The sequence below is a fragment of the Scomber scombrus genome, chromosome 19, assembly GCF_963691925.1.
Source record: "Scomber scombrus chromosome 19, fScoSco1.1, whole genome shotgun sequence".
NCBI lineage: Eukaryota > Metazoa > Chordata > Actinopteri > Scombriformes > Scombridae > Scomber > Scomber scombrus.
Genome location: NC_084988.1, coordinates 15,499,358 through 15,520,233, shown reverse-complemented (window position 1 = coordinate 15,520,233; position 20,876 = coordinate 15,499,358). Strand labels below are relative to the sequence as shown.

General features: G+C 41.8%; 1 protein-coding gene across 1 annotated transcript; it reads right to left on the bottom strand.

The window, feature by feature from the left end:
- Positions 1-5,634: 5,634 nt before the first annotated feature.
- On the bottom strand, positions 5,635-18,729 carry peli2 (pellino E3 ubiquitin protein ligase family member 2). The gene is made up of 6 exons (XM_062440265.1): positions 18,443-18,729; positions 12,735-12,864; positions 10,104-10,205; positions 9,191-9,388; positions 8,801-8,989; positions 5,635-8,646 (listed from the first exon to the last, which is right to left on the bottom strand). The coding sequence occupies exons 1-6, from the start codon at positions 18,517-18,519 to the stop codon at positions 8,068-8,070; spliced, it is 1,275 nt and encodes a 424-aa protein (XP_062296249.1). The 5' UTR covers positions 18,520-18,729; the 3' UTR covers positions 5,635-8,067.
- Positions 18,730-20,876: the final 2,147 nt, after the last annotated feature.

The following is a 20,876-nucleotide window of genomic DNA, read 5'->3' as shown; positions in this document are numbered from 1 at the left end:
CAGTAAATTGAGCCGTTGGTGAGGTGGAGTGGTGTCAGCACCTAGCCAACTCTCAGATGGCTCTCTAATCCTCGCTTCCCTCTCACTACCACCCTCACCGTCTAATCAGTCTTGAACACACACATAACGCTCACACACCATCTAACACACGCACACACACACCAAAGTACTCACCCTTCCTCACACTTGGGCTCAGCCATCTCTTCAGTGTGATGTCACTGCTAATCCATGCTTGGTTATCCGCTGGGCTGCAGCGCTGGCAGAGGGATGTGGGGAGGAGATGGAGTGAATTTGGGGAGGTGGAGAAAAAAGGAGAGGAGTGGTGGGGTGGGGGGTAATCGGGCACGTCATGAAGTCTTCTCTCTAAAACCTCCACTTCCATTCTATTCCCTCCACCCCACCCCCCCACCCTCCATAGAAAGCCAAAGTCTTGCACCCAGCTAAACTGAACAGCATATGCAGAAACGCTCAATGGAGTGTTAATATGAACACACATTTCAGCTCTGATGGGAAAGATAAAACGCAGCTGCAAGCATATTCGCAGAGGCCTGTAGCTCCTATTTGAGGCACAGAGGAATCATTAGAGAGTCTGCTGGATTAAGCACATCCTCCAAGCCCCCCCACCCCCACCCCGTGCATCCAGAAAATGCAAGGCCTTTTTATTGACAGCTTGTCCAAAGAGAGGAATTACCCACAAGGCTGAGGCCCTGCTTCCATATGGCACCAGGCTATTAACAAACATTAGTTGGCTGTAATAGCAGTGGTATTAAATTCATTATCTTTTCAGATTGTATGTGAGGTGTGTGACTTTGCGTGCGTGTGTGTGTATGAGTGGTGTTGGACTGAATGCACACACACCCAGTGTGTGCCAGTGTGTGTGATTAGAGAGTTCTAATATTCCAGCTCTGGGGATTTGTAGCATGAGATAAGAAAGGGCATTAATGGTGAATTGTGACGGTCCAACTGAGCAAAACTCTGTTGTTTGAAATGTGTGTATGTTTTTTTAAAGTAACAATCTACATGATTTTCTCATACACACGTGCCTCACAAGTACACACAGGACAGGCATGCATGCATGAGAATGTGGTTTACAAGACCACTGAGCGAAATTCAATCTATCTGATTTTGTATTTTCCTCACTTACCACATATCTGTTTTAATCTTACCTTAAGCATCCTTGAAATGAGGTGTAATCCAGTTAAGCCCTTTTGAATCTGCTTCACAGCCATATTACACCCATTCATCGTCCTATAAACATTCTCTCTGGTAAACAGTTGAATGTCCACAAGCCAGTATTCACAAACTGCAGACGCAAAGCAAAGAATAAAAAAATCTTGTGTTATTTGCATTGGTACACTTGTGATGCAGGGATTGCAAAATAGCAACCACTCTAAATTGACTTTCCCTGGATTAACAAAGGTTAAAAAAATTAACAATATAACAACACTGCTGTCACATTATGATACAGCAGACTGTAAAAAACTTCATTTGGATTTTAAAGATGTTGTTTTACTGGCATTCATTTTTGTGATAATGTGTGTCAAGTAAATTGTGTTGTCAGTGTGAGGAAAATTAATTCTGTTAGAGGGCAATACCTCACATCATGCAAAATCCCTCTCTCCTCCATTCAGAAAACCATTTTGCATTGTAGTGGGAAAAGACTGCAAATAGGAAGCTGAAAGACACATGGCGAGTGTATAAGTATTTCAAGTCTTACATCAAATGCTGACAAAAATCAACAAAACAAGCCAATTTTCCTGAATTTCCTATGAAACATAGTGAGGCCTTGAACCAGTGAATAAGTCTTCAGAGAGATTAATTCTCCTCTGTGATCCTGTTCTCATTACAAGAAGCAGGGGACTCAAATACACGTAATAACAAGGCGGACTGCTGTTCCTTTGTAACATGTGGCTACCTAAATGATCCTAAATAAGATAGATGACAAGGATAAAGCAAATCATAATCGGCATTTTGCACAATGGAGCATAATAGTCTGAAGAGAACAAGGGACAACATATGGAGCTCCTGTTTCCATCGCCTGGAGCAGCACACCTAGTCGAGAGCAATTAAAATGAGAGGATTCAATTTTGTCAAACACCAGGAACCTAAGATAAATCTTGTATCTCATTTTCCAGCGGAGGACACTCCCTCGCGCCGGTGCTATCATGTTTGTTATGGTATTTTTAAGAAACAGCTGGCTACTGACAGAGTTGGTAAAACAACCCCCTTCCCCAATGACACTAATCCCAATCATTTCAGTGTGAGACCCAGGGGTGAGGGAGAGGGAGAGTCGGGTGAGACTGTGAATAAAAGATGGTCTCGGAGTGTGGCGTTGGAGGAAAATTTAGACAGAGCAGGAGGGGGGGTGGAAGCAAGACAGCACATCACTGCATGGTTTCCATGTGGGAGCAATCCACTTACTTGAACTGATAAAGATTTAATTAACACAAGACTCTGCAATTACTCCATAATTAAAGTAATTTGCCCCCTTGTTTGGATGAGTAGGCAAGACGCCACATGTGCGTCTGTAAGAGCAAATCGGAGAAAGAGGGCATCACGGCCTCAAAGATGTAGACACTGTCCCACTTTAATGCTTGATTTTCCCAAACCTATTTTTCCCTTCATATGTTCTAATAAAATATTTGCATCAGCTTCTCTTTAGGCCGTGTTTATTTGCCTTTTATTTGACAACTCATTTGTTATTCATTGAGAGAGTAATAAGCTGAGTAGGCTGAGTACAAAGTATCATCAAGAGCCACATGAAATAGTAAATAGGCCTGATATAATCGTAATCCTCTTCAAACTGCACTGCATACAGCTTGAATTGTGTAAAGTTACTGCTGCAAAGCTTGCCGAAAGCTAAAGCAGAAAAAACAAAATCAAATTGTCAAAAGTGAGAGTCCTGTGTGAGGTATTTGACCTTGGGCCTGGATAAAGAAAGGTGGACCCATTTTAATGCCAAATAACTGTTTAATGTATATAATTGATAAGAAATTCTCCTCAACAAATAGTGACTAACTGCACAAGACAGAAATAGTGAGGAATTAACTGCAGCGTCCAATATGTGCCATCGTGCCATGGCAGTCCAATTTGCCTGAAGATAAAGAAATCTGGCAAGTTAAAAACCAATGAGACAAATGCGTCTTGTGTTTGCTTCCGAGGGTTGTATGTGTTGTTACTTAATTTACGCGAGGGGGAAGAGCACTATCTCTTATTTACAGATGATGATCTGCATATAATTTGCCTCAGTTGCACACTGGGTAATTGAGGTAAATATCACAGCCTTCAACTTGCCAGCTAAGGTGTCCTGCTGATAGCTTGGCGCACGGCCCGCAGCCACCTGTGGCATTTCACATATTAGGTCTCAGGGCACATAGGATGCAAAGAAACATGAAACAAGGCTCAACCCTTTAAATGCAGCTACTTAAAGGTGTCAAGTGCTATGTGACAGCTTGTGAACATTATATTTCAGACTTGCTTGTTGTCAAGAGAAAAACTCCAATCTAATTCAACTTCTGAGTGACTTTCTAAAGAAATTGCCAGAGAATTATTTGACATTTGACAGACCATCTAAATAGTATTTGGGGGGTTTCATGCAGAATTTTCTCAGCTCATAAATCAGACTATGATCCTCCAAATTACATTCCTTAACTTATACTCTATATTATTCCAATATTCTAACTATATAGGTCACTGCTTATCACAATGTCCAGCTCACCTTTGTTATACTTATAATTTGTGAAAGACATATCCTTAAATAAAAAGTAACCCTAACAAATTATTCATATCAGTAGTTTACACTATGTGACAAATCATGTCTCAACACTAACATTGTTCTATAAGCAAATATTGAGGCCAAAGGTCAACGGTAAGCATTTTGTCCACCTTTTTCTGTTCCCTACTTATTAAAAAGGAAAAAAGGTGTAGTTTTGAGAAAGATGGACAGTTTAGGATGCCCTTTTTGTTTCTGGTTGTGTTTCTCCAGTATTGCTTTGATGCTGTAGGATGGGTGTTGAGGTTGTCAGGAGCCTGAGAACCGTATATCATCTCCATAAACATGAGGAATTTCATAGAGGGTACAGCCTCACCTACATGGCAATAAATCTCACATGTAAGAATTTTCGTACAATTGTAACGCAGTTGATGCAGCTGAAAATATGATCTCATAAAATTGAGTTTCATGGCTGTGAAAAGGCCTTGCAAAGCATCTGGTATAGGTTAATTGGGATCAAAAAAGGTGATGATCGGAGTGCCATTATCACCTGCGTCAATTTATTACAGAGACCAGCATCAGTACAGCTCATGAACCTCACTTTTTCATCCAGGAAGCTGGTTCAAGAGAAGAAAATATTGTATCATTCCACTTTATTTGCATAACCCTGCCCTGCTTAAGGCAGGGGAGCCACCAAGTGATCTCAAAATTAGCATGCTGTCACCTTCAGTGTCTCTTCTGTCATTCAGAAAAACAGGCAAGTGTGCAGACATATGAACCCATCTCACATCTACTGCGGAAATGTTAATTAGGAAGCATGGCATCCCACAGCTCCATTCCTCACTAAATGCCTAACTGACATGTTATGTATTTAAATCCCTTTCATGTGCCCTTATTATAGCGGAGATGAAGTCACATGCCAATGATGGAAAATGTCATTATCATCGTGCAAAATATATATATATATATTTTTTTTTTTAAATATATACACACATATATATATATATATATATATATATATATATATATATATATATATATATATATATATATATATATATATATACTGTGCATATTTGTCAACCCTGTCTTATTATGATGCAGGATTTTAATCTGAAATAAATCTGAGAACCGTATAATTAATTTGAAAAAGTACAAAGGCAAACACATATTGAGGAGTGTAGATTAATCAGCATCTGTCCAACTAAACAGCCTACATACATCTTTTCTGGTAGCATAATTACACATACAGAGGATTTTCAGGCATCCATAGGCGTGCTTATTTAGTTAATTCAATTTCTGTAGTGTCATATGTGTTTGTGATGTATTTCCACTGAGTCTTCCTCATAATAAACATCAAACTTGTATTTCTTTGCTCTGTGTTTTTGGCTACTGGAAGCTGCAGGCTCACTTGTGTGTTGGGCATATTGCCAACATCTCTATTGTTGAGGAGGTAGTGCCCTCCTGTGGCTTAAGGAGGAAACTACACACCCTACTGAACACCGAGAATGTTGCTCATACATTCATTTTCTATGGTAAATATTAAGATGTGGCTGATAGCATATAATATGAAATGTGAATAAAACAGACTTCAAGAAAAATGTTGGGACCTTATCTTGAAAATGCTCTTTGATAGAGTGATCAAAATCCAGAGCTGTTTTGGCTACTGAGATAGCTTGTACAGAGGAATGATGAAACACATATGTAACTGTGTGATTACTGCTATGTTGTGTGAACACAGCTGAGACATCTGGAGTTCAAAGGCAGTATCCACAATACAAGGAACAAATCTTCATCCCCTAAGCGTACCTTTTTAAAATCACTGAATCGCTCTCGGTGATGCAGTGCTTTATCTATGACAAGTAGAAAATGTTACTCGACAGTCAGGCCTACAATCTGAAACACCACCACTTCACTCTGAGTTATTTTTAAAAAATATTTTATTCTTTGCAAAGGAGGCATTGGGATCATCAGTGCGTTCTATGGCTTGTGTACAGAGTTCCTGTTGGAGACAAAATCATAGAACAAGCCCTTGGGTGAACTGAGGGCCCCACCCATGTTTACCAAGGAGGAATGTTTGAGGCAGCTACTCTGCAGCTGTTAACAGAACACGGTCTTAAGCAACGGGCACAGTGTTTGAGCTGAAAGTGTTAGAGAGGAATGCTACTGTACGGTATGTGGTTTAGTACTTGACCCCGTGCTGTTACATAAAATCTGAAGAAATAAAGAGATTCAGAAACGCTCTGACCTGTGAGCTGAGTGTAATGCTGCTGATACTTTTAAGAATGTTAAGTATGTTTTCTCTTAGGAAGGAACCAAAAAGGAAACACAATTGCTGTTGAGATGATATCTTTCTTTTAGAGCCCCTCAGCAATAATTCTGAATTGTATTCAGAATTCTGCAAAATGAAAATGTGTATACTATTAATAGAAATCACTCTCAACATCTCATAAGTTTAATGCTCAGTTTTTGATAAACTAGTGGCAGAATTAATGCCTTTGACTACACTCTAGCTACATATGGGCACAGTCTGATGAGCGAACATCACAGAAGAATGCACTGATTTGTCCCAGATTCTTTAGTTTTCGATTCATCTGCTAGTTTTCTTCCCAACTTGACTCATCCACACACAATAGAACTTACCAAATTTGGCATTGTGTGTGATAATATCATTATTCCCATGAAGCTGGTGCGTGCAACTGAGCAGCCTTGACTGTAATCCAGAGCTGTCAACATTCCACCAGAGCAGCAGTTTGGGTTTAGGGATTGTTTAGAGAAACACTTTGGGCTGGAGAGAGTGGTCGTTACATCTTGCATGTAGAGAGACAAACAGCTCCTCCTTATATTTGGTATAATCTCTGGATGCTGCTGAGACTGTGCCCAGGTTTGACGGCGTACAAATCATTGGATCAGACCCAGCATGGGATAAAGCTAACAACAGTGCAGATTGAATACAGTACGTGTGTGGGACAGAGACACAGGTGTGATTGATGCAAATGGTTGTGCAGTTCCAATAGTCTTTAACTGCGAATAGGCCTTATCTATACCTTTAAACAGCACAGTCATGGAGAAAGTGAATGTTATAATAGAAGGGTAAAGCACCACCAGTGAGTTGATGTATTTCAGTACATTCATTGTCAAACCCTGCAAGGTTGGTTTAATTAATGTGTTCTCTCTGGTAGTGTTTTTGGGTGGTGGGTGGAGATCTTAGCATAGGGGATTGGGGGGTGAAATGATGCAGGGCGATTTAAACAAAAGCCCAAGGGCACCCACACAGTCCAACCCACACACACACAATACACACACACACACAAACACACACACGCACGCACGCACACAAACACACACACAATCACACATGCACGCACACCCACACTCAAAACATTCTCACACACATTATTTATGCAGGAGAAAAATATATTAACATTTGCATTACAAAACAGTACAAGGGCCTCAGTGTAGTAAAATATGTCTTCTGTCAGATAAAAACGTGGAGACGAATCCATGTGGGTTGTCATTTCCTTACATCTGTATGCAAAACTATCTCTCCCTTTGCCTTCAACAAAATATCTTTCATCTATTAAAAACAATCCCAAAATTGAATGGGATTTGAGGCACTGGATTATATCTCTGTACACACACACAAAAAAAGTCTTTTTCCCCCTCCCTCAAGGTTTGTTCAGCAAATGGAAGCCCCCCCTGGAGAGCTACATGATCTTGATGTCATTAGGGGTTAAGGGGCCGAAAGGCCAATGGGGAGCACTTAAGTAGTTTAGGCATTAGACGCCAAGTTTCTCCTGGCTTTTCTCCCAGCCAACAGTCCAGCTGTCTGGCTCTGTAAAAACTCTCAGATCCACCAGGAACTAGACTATAAACCCTCCCCCTCTTTCTCCTTCCCAAAAGACTCAAACTACACCTGCTCATTGTTACCTGGTTCAGTCTATTTCATGAGAGTAAAAACAATTAATTCATTCTACAACCTTAATCTTACAGCCCTCTGATCGAAAACCAGCAGCCATTGTGGTTAAAACAGCCCTGCGCTGGAGTCTTGTTTAAAGCGGTTGGTTGGCAGGACAGCTGAAACAGTATTTCATTCTGGAGGAGCCAGGCATCTGTGGTCCAGTGTGCTGCACATCTCTGTATCCCACTGTTGCCATCCAGACAGCTAAGGTCCTGAACAATCTTTAATGGCCCTCTGTTGTGTGGAATCCAGAGTATATGACCAGAGTTTGAGAAGACTGACTCCTTCCCACAGCTGGCGTACATGAACAAAAGAAAGCACAAAATAATCTGAACAGTTTCACAGCATATTGGCATTCTGGTCTAATCTGTCCGCCAGAGCAGGAACCTTCAGCTCAGTCCACTGGGCCCTGGAAGATTAGCTTGGAACAGCCCTGAGTGAGGCTGAGCTGGGTGGCACAGAAGGGACAGGCGGCGTGAAAGGCGTGGGTGCCATGGGGCAGAGGGATCTCCGCCCAGTACTTGACTGACTTCTCAGAGCACACGTGTCCACATGGAACAAAGGCATGCGTCGGTGCACCTGTGTCCACGTAGAAGGCCGGCTCACAGCCCAGCCAGAGTGGCACGTAGGGCCCGACCACCCGGCACATGGGACACTCTCGCTGAGCGTTATGCTCCTGCTCTGCACGGTGGCCCCAGTTGTGGTAACCATGCACATGGCCACACGCTAAGTAGACCCAAGGTTGCTTGTCCTCCAGAGAGGAGAGGGCGCGGCTGCGCTGCATGCTGGGGAAGGCGAGTGTGTTGAGGCCTACAGGACACTGGGGCCGTGCCGCATTGATCTCCTGCCTGAGAGCCTCCAGATGCTTTTGGGTGGGAGTGTGAAAGAGGCCTTCTGCAGTGCGCCACAGCAAAGTGGCTCCACATAGATCCACCAGGGAGCCGTCCTGCAGTATATTACTCTCAATTTCCACCTGAAGAGGACGTAACAGACATTAACTTCACTCTGTGCATGTAACCATCACAACCACATTGCATTATTAAACATCTTCTTAATAATCTGCAATTCTTCAATGACATCACAGTGTCACTACAGTATGTGTACACTGTATGTACGGAGCTACTGACCAGTTTGCCTGGGGTCTGTGCTGAGCGGGTTTCTCTCAGAGTATAAACATCCCCACAAACAGAGATCTCTCTCCATACGCCAGGCTTGGACTCCTCCGTGAACCCGCCCTTAGGGTGCATTACCAGTACGCCATTGGTTGTCAGGCCGTCCATGTGACCGTCAGGGTTCTTCCATTTTGCAGCTTTTTCCTGTAGGCGACACAGAGCAGATGATGATGCAAACCGATGTGCTGTTTGGCTTTTTTACATACTTTTATATAACACTGCCAATGACAGAAATTACTTATGTTTATCTGATTACAAGTTATAAATTTAAAGAAACAAACTAGAAAGAGAGCAGAGTAAATAGAGATACTGTACATCTTTCGTGGTAAACAAACTAGTAATTACCCCGAGGAATATGTTCTTGGAAGAGTCAAACCCGGCTGCATAGATACGAGCAGTGAAGGGCGGGTTGCGCTCACAGACAACTCGGCAGGCAAAACGGGAGATGGTGCTCTGTGTGATGGGAGTCTCCTCTCCCTCCTGACCTCCTGCTATTGTGTCGGTCACCACAAAGTCTATGGGACTCTCAGTGGAACGCCCAATCTAAAAAAGCAACACAGTAATTACATTGTTGTCGACAAATGCAACAAATAATTGATATGCTGAATCAGTGCATGGTTTCTTGTCTCCTCTCGGCAATACACGGGCATGGATGCAGGCGTATGAACTTTTCAGCTTTCTGGCCATTTTGTGGTGGTTTGAGATTCAAATAATGGCACACCAGTTCTTATTTCTGTGTGTTTGTGTGGTAACAAAAAGACTTTACGTTACAAGACGTTACACACTTTGGTACACCGCATTTCAGACAGAAGCAAGTTGGATTAACTTCAACGATGCACTGATAAAACAAGTTTCTGTTTTTACAAAAAATAATATTTCAGGCTTATTTTAAGCAGATTGAGGAGTTCAACAATGTCCAAACAGTTCTCAAGCTGAACAAACAGAGGTAAAAATAAGCGTTTCCCCCTTTCATTTCCTCTTTTTTTCCTCATCTGAAATAGTCCTGAAAATTCCTTTTTTTTTTTTTGAAAGGTCTCTCCCTTCTCTGCTGCGCCTGTGTTTCCATTTATTCTGTGTTGTTCATAGACACATGGACACAATAAAAGAGCTGAATGTGAAGCACGTGTCTGCAGTGTTCACTTCCCTCCAGTCATCATCTCCTTGCTGTACATTCAGATTAACGCTACGGACAGAACAGTTGACAGCACACATAAAAGTAAAGTTTAGGAAGGGGGGAAAAAACTGAACTGGCTTTTACCTGAAACATGTCCGTGTCTTTGTCATGGCTGTACTCCACCACTACCGTGTGGTTCCTGGATAGTGTGTACGAGATGCTGTGCTGGCCTTTACAGTTCACAGCCTGAAATATAACAAATGAGCAACTTAATACACACACACACACACACACACACACACACACACACACACACACACACACACACACACACACACACACACACACACACACACACACACACACACACACACACACACACACACACACACACACACACACACACACACAGGAACGCTACATGTTCTATTATCATATGAAACACATACACACAAAAAAACACAGACTTTTAACGATTAAGTAAGCACACAAACAACAAAGGAGTGTTTTTATTGTTTTGCGTCACGGTGAAGTCAGAAGAAAGCCTTTTGATATCTGGGTTTGTGGCTTTAACACTGGATCTGAGAGTGCTAAAGGTTCACAAACAGGAAATACTCAACCAAATGCCTTATGCAATCATTGCATCGGTTTGCTGAGATTAAATTACACACCAGGGCAAAAGCAACACCACTATTAAAATGCATGGCATTCAATTGATGAGTCACATCCTCAGATACAACAACAAGTACTGTGCTAGTTGGAACAAAATGTATTTGTCTTCCTTTTCACCCTGTTATTTACAACTTATTTTTTCTCAGGCAAAAGACTTCATTATACTAAGTGACAGTAAAGATCTGGGGGCAGGAGTTTCTGGAAGAGGAACAATAAAGAGTGTGTGAAGTAACACTCCTATGACAGTGACCATAAACTGCCCACTGGACTCAGCTAACACAACCTCGCCTATCAGCTGATCTCCCTCAGTGCAGTGAGGGAGGGAGGGTGGGTTAAAGCCACTCAGGCCCAGCTCCCATCAATACTTTACCACATGCCACTATCATCCTGCTTTAATCTGCGAATTCTATTTCCCAAACACCCAACCCCCCTCCACCCCCCTCGCCTTTTGTCACATGCATGAGGGAAAGAGGGAGAGAGAAAGAGAAAGTGGGTCATCAGTGCTGCCACATTGCTGTAACATCAGAGACAGACGGGAACAAATGTCATCATCACATGCAGTCTTGTCTCGACTGCGCCACTACAAACAAATGGTGCTCCACCTGTTCCGACGGCTAAAACAAGTTTGTACACACTCCAAAACAGAAAGATATATTTTTACAAGCACAACACCACCTTAAAAATATCACACACACACACACGCCCTCCCCTCCGTTGAAGGAGTAAAAATAAAAATGCCCCAAATGTCCAACCCCCGAAAGGAAAGTCAGTGCAAACAATCAGAAATGCATAAACGCAGTAATTGAGATCAAGTGGGGAGATTAGAGATCAGGGGCAGGATTTCAATAGGAGGCAGGCAGTGGCATCACGGGAGCTCCTCATTATCTGTCATGAACACCAGAGTGTGCACAGACACGTGAGCTTTCCCTCTCTGCATTCTCGGTTTATTTGTATGAGACTGCTACACTGTGAGGGAACAAAGTAGGCTAGGGGACTGCTGTAGAAAATAAAAATACATATATATATGTAAAGGGTAGATGACTTTGTTCACTTGACTGCTTACGCAAAAGGAAGGCCTTCCTCTAATTAAGCTCACCGCCCTCCTTGTTTCTTAAGGAATGGCTATTTTTGACCATGTGTACAGCTGGGAGTGGAGGGTCAGCCAACTGCAGCAACTTCCTCCTCAGCTCACCCTCCTTATCCCGGGGCTTGGTAACATGGTGGCAGAGAGGAACAGTGGCAAAAGGGGAAGAAGGTCAGAGTGGTTCTCATCTCTGAAACGGACTTGTTGTGTAAAAATAGGCGGCCTTTGCTTTGTTGTGCTGTGCAGTTAAAAAAAACACACAAAAAAACAGTGTGGGGCAGTAGAAACATTTAGCTGTAGCTTGATAGAGCACCGCAGTTCAAACTGAAGTGATGCACAGTCGCTCCAATGAAAAAGCCTCAGTTACAGAAGAAAGTAAAACAAAAAAAACATCTATGCTGATATCAAGAGTCAAGTTCCACAAGGTGAGAGTAACCTGATCCAGGGGGAGGCTTCGGCCACAGGGAGCTAAACGGCCAGAAAATGTCTGGAATATTAGCCTCTGAGAGCTGCAGAGGTAAGCAGGTCCTCTGGCTTGTTTAGCAGTTTAGCTTGGGAACCACAGGCAGGAATGCAGACATGTTATACTGGATGGGGCAGTTTCTGGCAGGCAAGCTGGTGCAAAGAAAAGCTATGAGGCCCGGCTAAGAACTACAGTTATTGTACTGGAAATGTCAACATTAGGGTCTGCCAACAATAATGTAAAGGGGGTTTACAGCGAGTTCCACGAGCTACTGAAATCATTGAGTAAACAGTCTGCTGCTCTCAAAAAGTTTGTTTTATGTTGTTTTTTTCCTCTGGATTCTTCTTCAACTGAGGCACCGCTATCTTCAGTCACAATATCAACCCTACTGACTACAGTCCAAACGACACATGTAGAAAAATTAGTCGTCAATTCATGTGCATACGTATAATGAATATTTTTTCTAAAATATACACATCAAAAGACAAGAATGCAATTGTTTGTCCCTGCTGAGTCATGCAGTAATCATTCATTCATCCTCTGATCTGCTCTGTACCTTGCTGGCCTGGGGTGTGTTGAGGATGTGAACAGTGCTTGGCTTCACACCATTGGCTTTGGTCCTCTTGTATAGCGCAAATCTGCTTTTCCGTCTACCCCGATCTCCATTGGGCAGGGAGCCATTATACCTGTCACAGAGGGGGGTAGAAGGGTGGGGGAAAGCAAATTCACAGTTGAATTTTTTTTTTGTAAAGAAAAAGCAAACGTTTTTTGTAGAAGCAATAGGATGCGTCTAATGAGATTTACAGGCAAAATTCTCGTAATCATACAACAAGTAAACATGGAGAATTAGAAACATTCATGTGTTGAAAAGGAGCTTTGCCACGCATTACATCACTGGCAATCTAATGCACCCTATTAGCAATCTAAGCGTTACCTTGGATAATGTCTATTATTACATAATACACTCTGGTACTTCTATTTCAGTGAGCCAGCCCTGAGTAAACTGCAGCTGTTCTTTTTTGCCCCGTGTCCCAGGCAGGAGCAGCTTTTAAGATGCACGTCAGGTTTTGCTACCTCTCTGGGAAAGCAGAGTCTGGCTGGAGAAGTGACTCGCATGACTAAAACACATTCTCTCGTAGCTGTGTGTTTTTTACGACGACGTGGAAAGCTTTAACCCACTCAATTTAAAAAGCCTCAGCATGACTGGAGGAGCTTCTGACAGTGTGCTGTTTTCACTTCTCAATACCAGATTCCACTTTTTGCGCTGCGAGGCGCCTAGCCTAGGCTGCTCCTTGTGAATGAAGAAGCTCCTTCCGGTAAGACTGGTCCTCTCCCCACCCACCAGCTGGTTCCTACAGCTGGGACACCCCATGCTCTACTCCCATCCAACACACAGACCTTCTGTTGCACACTCCCACGTAACCACAGTGTGCTGAACAGACACTTTGCTCAGAGGAAATATCTGTATTAAAAGCCTCAGAATTTGCATCAACTCTGCCAATCACTACGCAACATACAATTTCTCCTCTTTGTTTCCACACAAACGTAACGGTAGAAAACAAGAGCCTCCTTCTACTCCTTCCAACCTCCCCTCCCAAGCTAGCCCACCTGTCCCATGTCTCCACACGGCTGGCCAGGCTTGGAAACACATGGTCCCAGTCAGCATAGTGCATAAAGCTGGCCTGTAGGACAAGCCACCCACAGAGAGCTCGAGAGGCACTGTGGACAAAACTACAACCAATGCTCTGACGGCAGGAGGACAAAATGACAAAATGGAAGTACAAAGATTGTGCTAATATTGTAAAAATGTTCAATCATTCACCACTGCAAAGAGAATCCAGCTATTCATTGTTTTCACATGTTACTCTCAAAAAACATCAGGTGCAGGACAGAGGGCACATCAAAATGAAAAAAACATTTGCTATGAAACTTTTGATCCTGATGTAGATGCGTATGGGATAAATATATAGATCATTTCACATTAATGAAGCTATTACAGTGTGCCGACTCTATACTCCAATTTCAACGAACTTGTCCTAGAAACTTTCCACCTAAATAAAGCGCAGTGAGGCCGATATATTTTCAACATTTCTACCTACTTTAGAAGGCCAATCTGCTGGATACAAGTGTATTTATGGTGCCTGTGCATGGATGTCCCACATATAGTACACAAACAGATGATACGCTCTCTGCAGCTCAGCATTTATGCCATGATGAATTCTAAATGCAGACTACAACCCTGAATCAGTGAAGAAATGACACACATGCCTTCTTTTATTCATCATTACAGAGAGGAACAATATTCTGTCACTTAGGAACCGGCACCGTCACATCGGCTTGGACAGGCTCTTTAATGCTGCGCTCCCACTAATTGTGTTAGCTTTCCCTTTTGACCTGTGCCAGGCAGACAGCGGATTTACCTTCCAATATTTAGGAGCAGGGATTAGAGACTCTGGCGTATCACCTATCCGCCAGGGTTGCACTAATGAGCCAACAGCACCTCCTACCTCTTACGCTAACATGAAAGGCTGGTGTTCACAGAATGAGGAGGAGATATGTTTAGTAGTTTTAACTCTCATCGCCGTGTCAGAGAGGCAAGGTGAGGCTTTAAAGGGTCACAGAGGTCAGATTATGCTGCACTGAAGACTGCAGCCTGTGCAAGTACATTAGAGCTGCACCATCAGCTGATTATTCAACAGACAGACAATTAATCAGCAACTATTTATATAATAGATAAAAATGCTAAATATTTGCTTATTGCAGCTTCTCAAATGAAAGAATTTTAAGCATTTCTGGGTCTTAATTAAAAAAGTGAATTAACTGAATATGTTTGGATTTTGGACGAGACATTTGAAAACATCACCATAAAATTACATTCATTTTCCACTATTATCTGACATTCTATAGACAAAACTATTCACAGATTAATCAAGAAAATTAGGGCCGCAAACTAAAGAATATTTTCATCATTATTTAATCTCTTTGTTCCATAAAATGTCAGAGAAAGTCAGAAATAGTGAAAAATGTTGATGACAAATTTTCACAAAGCCCAACATGACATCCTCAAAATGTTTTGTTTTGCTCACAAATCAAAGATCAGAATCAGAAACAGATTGACCGCCACATACAAGGAATTAGCCTTGATGTTGTGGTCCATAATAATCAAAAAATAGAAGGTAAGAGAGATTAAAAATAACTCCATGAAGTAAGGAAAAATACAACTACTGGTACCTCAAAAGACAGGTATATAATATATAGACAACATTTATAATTACAAAATTAAGATATAGAAAACATAGTAAAAAGAGTTTTAAAATACAAGATATTCAGTTTATTGTCATAGAAGACTAAAGAAACCAGAAAATATTCTCATTAGAGAAGCTGTAATGAAGGATAAATATTATTTTTTTAATGACTCCAATCAATGAATCGGTTATCAAAATAGTTGGTGATTAAGTCTAAAGTTGATATTTAATTGAAAAATAGACTAATTATTGCAGCTCAGGAGAAAATAATTGGCAGATGAATCAATAACTCAACTAACTGTAAGTGCAGCCCTCAAGTACATCTCTGGGATATTATCACTACATAGGAGGCAGCCAAATGGCACAGTGAGTGAGATGAGCAACAGTCAAATGACTCAGATTCAAGCTGCCATAGCTCCAAATCTCTGTCTGACTGATACGACTGCACACACAATACACTGACACAGCAGCAGCTCATCCTACACTCCGACCTTGTTGTGGAGACCAGAAAGGCGACTCTTCACTTTCTTGGATGAATAGAGTTACCATTAAAAAAAACATCTCGACAATCAGTGTCAGTTAGTACCAAAGATGTCCCCAAGTTGATTTGTACACTTCCTATCAAGCGGTTCTTTAGGGAGAAATGTACAAAGTTCAATCAATAGGCCCAGTCTCCAAGCCACAATGGACAGAGGAAGCTGAGGAGAAGCAAAGGCTGGGTCCTGATCAATCCATCCTTTCATTTCCAGGATACCCATGCAGCCGCCACCCTCCCTTCCCCTCCCTTCCCCTCCCATCCCTCCACACTGACCAGCAACAAGCCAATCTGTCCAGGCAGAGATGGGGTGCAGCTATGCAAGTAATAAAAGCCACCATGGTCATGGCAGCAAACCAGTGAGGGGACTGCTGCTCCAACCAGCTTTGTTCCATGCTGTCAGCTATCTTGTCTACCATCAGTTTTATCAATGGGATGTGATGTCACAGCAGTGATTATACACCCTATCACATCTGATTCAAATGTGTCGTTATGCCAAGAGAGAGAACAAAAGTATCGACTTCAAACATGCCACATGTTCAGCCCGGGGTAATAAGCAGTCAGCATTTTTTGTCCCTTGTAATAAGCAGTATGACTGTGAGTGTATGGGTGGAGGGCAAGGGACAAAAACCACAGTCCTCCATGGCTCTGTGTGCAGCCTTCATAAGCATCTCATTTCAAGTGCTTCAAACAAATGCTGTATTCTCACAGCACAAACATCTCAACATGCTCATTAGAAGTCCGCTGCACCGTTGGCCAAACTCTAATCACGGATGACACAACAGGTGTTTTCCATCATCTGTTGTGGCCGTTGCTCATGACTGCTTATCAGTATAAACATGATTATTTTTAAATGATAACTGGCTGCAGTTCCTGCTTAATAAATCTAGCAACAAAAAAAAAAAACAAAAAAAAAACTAGTGGCTTTGAAAAAGTTCTGACAGAAACGAAGAAAAAAACAGCAGTTTTTACTCAGTGACAGGATGAGATAAGTATACTAACGTGACTAACATGTTTTTGTTAATCATGAACAGATAAAGGCTGGGTATCGCTTGGAATTTTTGATACTACTGCCAATATCATACCACTTTCAGTATTGATACCAAAATCAAATCAATACCTTTGTAAATTTTAACAAAAACACACCTGTCTAAACACAAGCTTTTCCTAAATTAAGTAAAATCTAAAACTCACAAAAGTTAGATGAGGATCTATCAATCAAAATATACATCATTAATCTGACCAGACAATTGCTGCCAAGACGTGGTACTCGACTGATTTTGTGTGCTACTGTTGTGTACCAAAAAAAAAAACCAAACTCTGGTGGTGTTGTAACATAAAATACTAAAACCTGTGACAAAAAGACAAGATGTAAATGTCACCACAGGGCCTTATGGTCACTACTTTACAGGAAAAAGTACCGTGTCAAAAAATTATATGAAAGAAAACTGCTCTCACAGTCCGTAAGATGATATAAAATTAGTCAAAGTTTGAGATAGTTACTTAAATGTATTGTGGCAAATAAGCCAATGAACATTTTATATGTTTTTGAACCTATGTGATAAATTACCTTCTCTTTTTTTGGGCTAGCTGGCTATGAAAACACAACATTTTCACAAATTAATTCACCATATCACCATAAACACTGATATTACAAAAGAATTTTATTCATATCCCCTTCATGTACTACTAGGTTGATGTTCCTCTTTGGTGGTCCCAAAGCTTGGCAGCAACAGATCATGAGTCATACTTTAAAGACATCTGAGGAAATCGACCATGTGTTTTGGGATTTGTAGGGCTGATCTACAAATTCAGCATCTTTAAATGTGCAGAGGCCCTCAGAAGACGTGTATCTCGCAGATGTAAAGTTGAGCTACAGATAGCTTCTTTCTTTTTTTTAAGAAAAAAAAAAGGAAGAACCCTGGGGGTTGGGGGGAGGGGACCATATACACTTCCGAATTCCTAAAACCCCATGAATCCAACTTTAAGGTAGGACAGGGCGCCCTGGTCAGAGCTGCTGAGTGTGGGATTCATTTTCAGCAGGGTTGCTAAAGTTGTCCTGAACGTGTATATTTGGTGATACGTCGGTATGTTCACATGTAGCAAGCCTGCTGAGCTTTCATATGAGGTTATCAGTAAAGGAAACATCGCCACCAACTCTGGAAACGAAAACGTACACATTTCTGATTGCGCACGTGTCCCATTGGTGGAGTAACGTGAGCGCGTGAATTTCCCCACTGGGCTTGACGTTTTTTCTTTTCTAAATACAAAGTGTCGTCTATAAATATCGTCTTCCACCTTTGAGTAACACCAACATTTCTGAAAATTTACAAGTCATTACGAAAACGTAGCTATGTAAGTGTCCCCCCTTGTGAAACTTCCTCAAGATAAACACTCGCTTTAACCGTGTACACACACACACACACAGCAGCTTACAAAAGTAATATCATCCCAAAATATAAGCCAAAAAAAGGCTCAACTCACCCTAGGACCACCAGCTCCCCGTATTTAACTGGGTCTTTGGACGGGGCGCAGTGCTCCTCTTGGCTTAACGAAAACATGAGGCTTCTGGCTTTACTGTGTAAACGTTAGCTATACAGTAATAACAGCAGCTGAAAAATAAATCAGGGAACTGCCTTTAAAAAACACAACAACATACGAACACGCTGTCAGTTCATATCACAGATCCAGCGGCATATCTACGTGCCCACATAAATCCAGTTTTCTGTAGATAAACTGCTCTCAAACTTCTTTAGCGTGACATTGCAAAATGTAACTTAGTTGGCGGTTGAATCCGCTCTGAAGCAGATACAAAAACAGCCAGCAGCAGGGCCGGGACGTACCACTCCGTTGTTCTCCACTTGGTACAGGGGGGTGTCTCCTTAACAACTCTGTTTTTAAACCAGTGTTTTTCACTTTTTTGTGTTGCATATAGTTATGTAAAGTTATTTAATAAACCAGGTGAACATATTTTGAGGTTAATTTCCTCGTGGGGAAACAAAGAATTCAGATTTTAGACAACATTCTTCCTCTTTTACCACCTCACATGGTTCATGGATCGCACCTTGTGTTATGTAAACAAAGAGTACAATCTGGGAATTCTTAAAGGGATCATACTTTTACTGATATGTTTTCAAAGTGTCCAGTTTCCCAAACATGACGAGAATAATAACTCTTATTTCGTCCTGGTATCCCTCTGAATGTGCACACAACAGGGATCACCTCTATTTCAGCAACACTGTTTTAAAAAAACACCTCATTTTCTTAGATATGACTACTTTGTATAATGTTACACAAGCTCCAGCTGAGCTTACTGAAGGTGGGGTAGTAATAGTGGGAAACACATGATGAACACAATCATCCTGATACATTTCCTGACTGAGATAACTCGCAGAGTGAAAGCAAATCGGATTGGTTTATTTTCTGGGTGACCCCTGGGGCCCTTTCAAGAACTTTATTTGATTATGACTTTATTGCAGTTGGCTAATGCATGTGATTGATTATGCAACCTAATGAGTGCACCTTTTATCTGTATGCTGGGAAGTTTTATTTTCACATTACCATTGCTTGTTTTGATCATTTTCATTCTGTTGTCTAGTTTCTTATTCCCAACATTGCTTTTGTTGCTTGCAGGCTCACAAGTAGATGATTATTTCTGTCTGTAATATCTTATTAGTCACGTTGCTGGTGACTAGCACAATTTCTTCTTCTGAGAATGACTCACAGAGTCTCTATTGTCAATCAAATGTCCACACCTTAAGTGAGAATGTAAGTATGCCAAGAACTTCTCAAACCTGGACTCAAAGTCTCAAATGTCACCCCTTTCAGTCTCTCACATGTCCAGTTGTTCTCACGCCTTGCTGATGAATGTGCCACTTCACTTTTGTCTGGTGGTCTCATCAACACTTTACTGCCTCTGTCTTGTTTTCACAAGAATCTGTATGGCTGGAGGTGCCCTCACTGCTTTAGACCCCTTCATTGGTTCTATGGCCTCTGTAAGTATGGCCTTCTGTATGAACTGGTGTTCAGTTTCAAAGTGCAATAACGCTCAACACAAAAACAAAAGGTAGTAGGGGGTCACTGGGTCCCATGAAGCTTTAACTCTTCCAGGGTACAACAAGACACAACACTGATGTACTTTTTTCATTTTGAAGCAACTCTGTCTCAGATTAAACCTTGGCATTTGTTGGTTCGCTCATAGCTGCAAATATTTGTCCATTAATAGTACAGAGGAGTGAACTTCTTCAGCAGTTGTGCACAAGGATCAAGGTGGTTTAGGCCTTTAACTACAGGCCTAGGGGCAGGGCCTTAAAGCTGTGGGTATAATGAATGTTTACTGCTCTTTTGTGTCACTGTCTCTTTCCGCTTGCTTTCATCCACTGGGCATTGTCTGTGTAAAAGAGCACTACAGTCCTTTCTGTGTCTGTCTGACTCACCATCCCGCATACACTCATACTCACACACACACACACACACACACACACACACACACACACACACACACACACACACACACACACACACACACACACACACACACACACAGAATAGAGTTGTGAGGGTGGGGGGTGGGGGGGATCAAAGGCTCTCTAGCACATACCACACTGATGGAGAGCAGATGCAGGGAGTGGGCTGCTTTGCTGAATTTGTGCTGGCGTAGTGTGAGTGCAAATCTATGTTTAGGAGGAGGAGTCAAATGTTACCAGGCAAGAAGCATGCATAGCAGAGGCCTACTGCAACCAGTGAAATTGCGCAATTGTGACTAACAGCGTGAGCAATGATGACATAGGAAAGACAAAGCCCCTATTTCCTCACTGCTCTTTGGCAGGCCTCACACTCTAGACTCCTTATGGAAGTCATGAGACTATCTAAAAGTGTCTGACACAGTATATCCTCAAGCAGAATTTATTGCTGGTTG

What these genes read in the sequence shown, in the direction of transcription:
- peli2 (XM_062440265.1), bottom strand. Translation starts at nt 18,519, where the DNA reads ATGTTTTCGTTAAGCCAAGAGGAGCACTGCGCCCCGTCCAAAGACCCA. An exon ending in GGGGAGCTGGTGGTCCTAGG is followed by an intron (nt 12,865 to 18,442) that starts GTGAGTTGAGCC and finishes CCTCTGTGACAG; the next exon opens with GTATAATGGCTCCCTGCCCA. An exon ending in ACACACCCCAGGCCAGCAAG is followed by an intron (nt 10,206 to 12,734) that starts GTACAGAGCAGA and finishes GTTATATTTCAG; the next exon opens with GCTGTGAACTGTAAAGGCCA.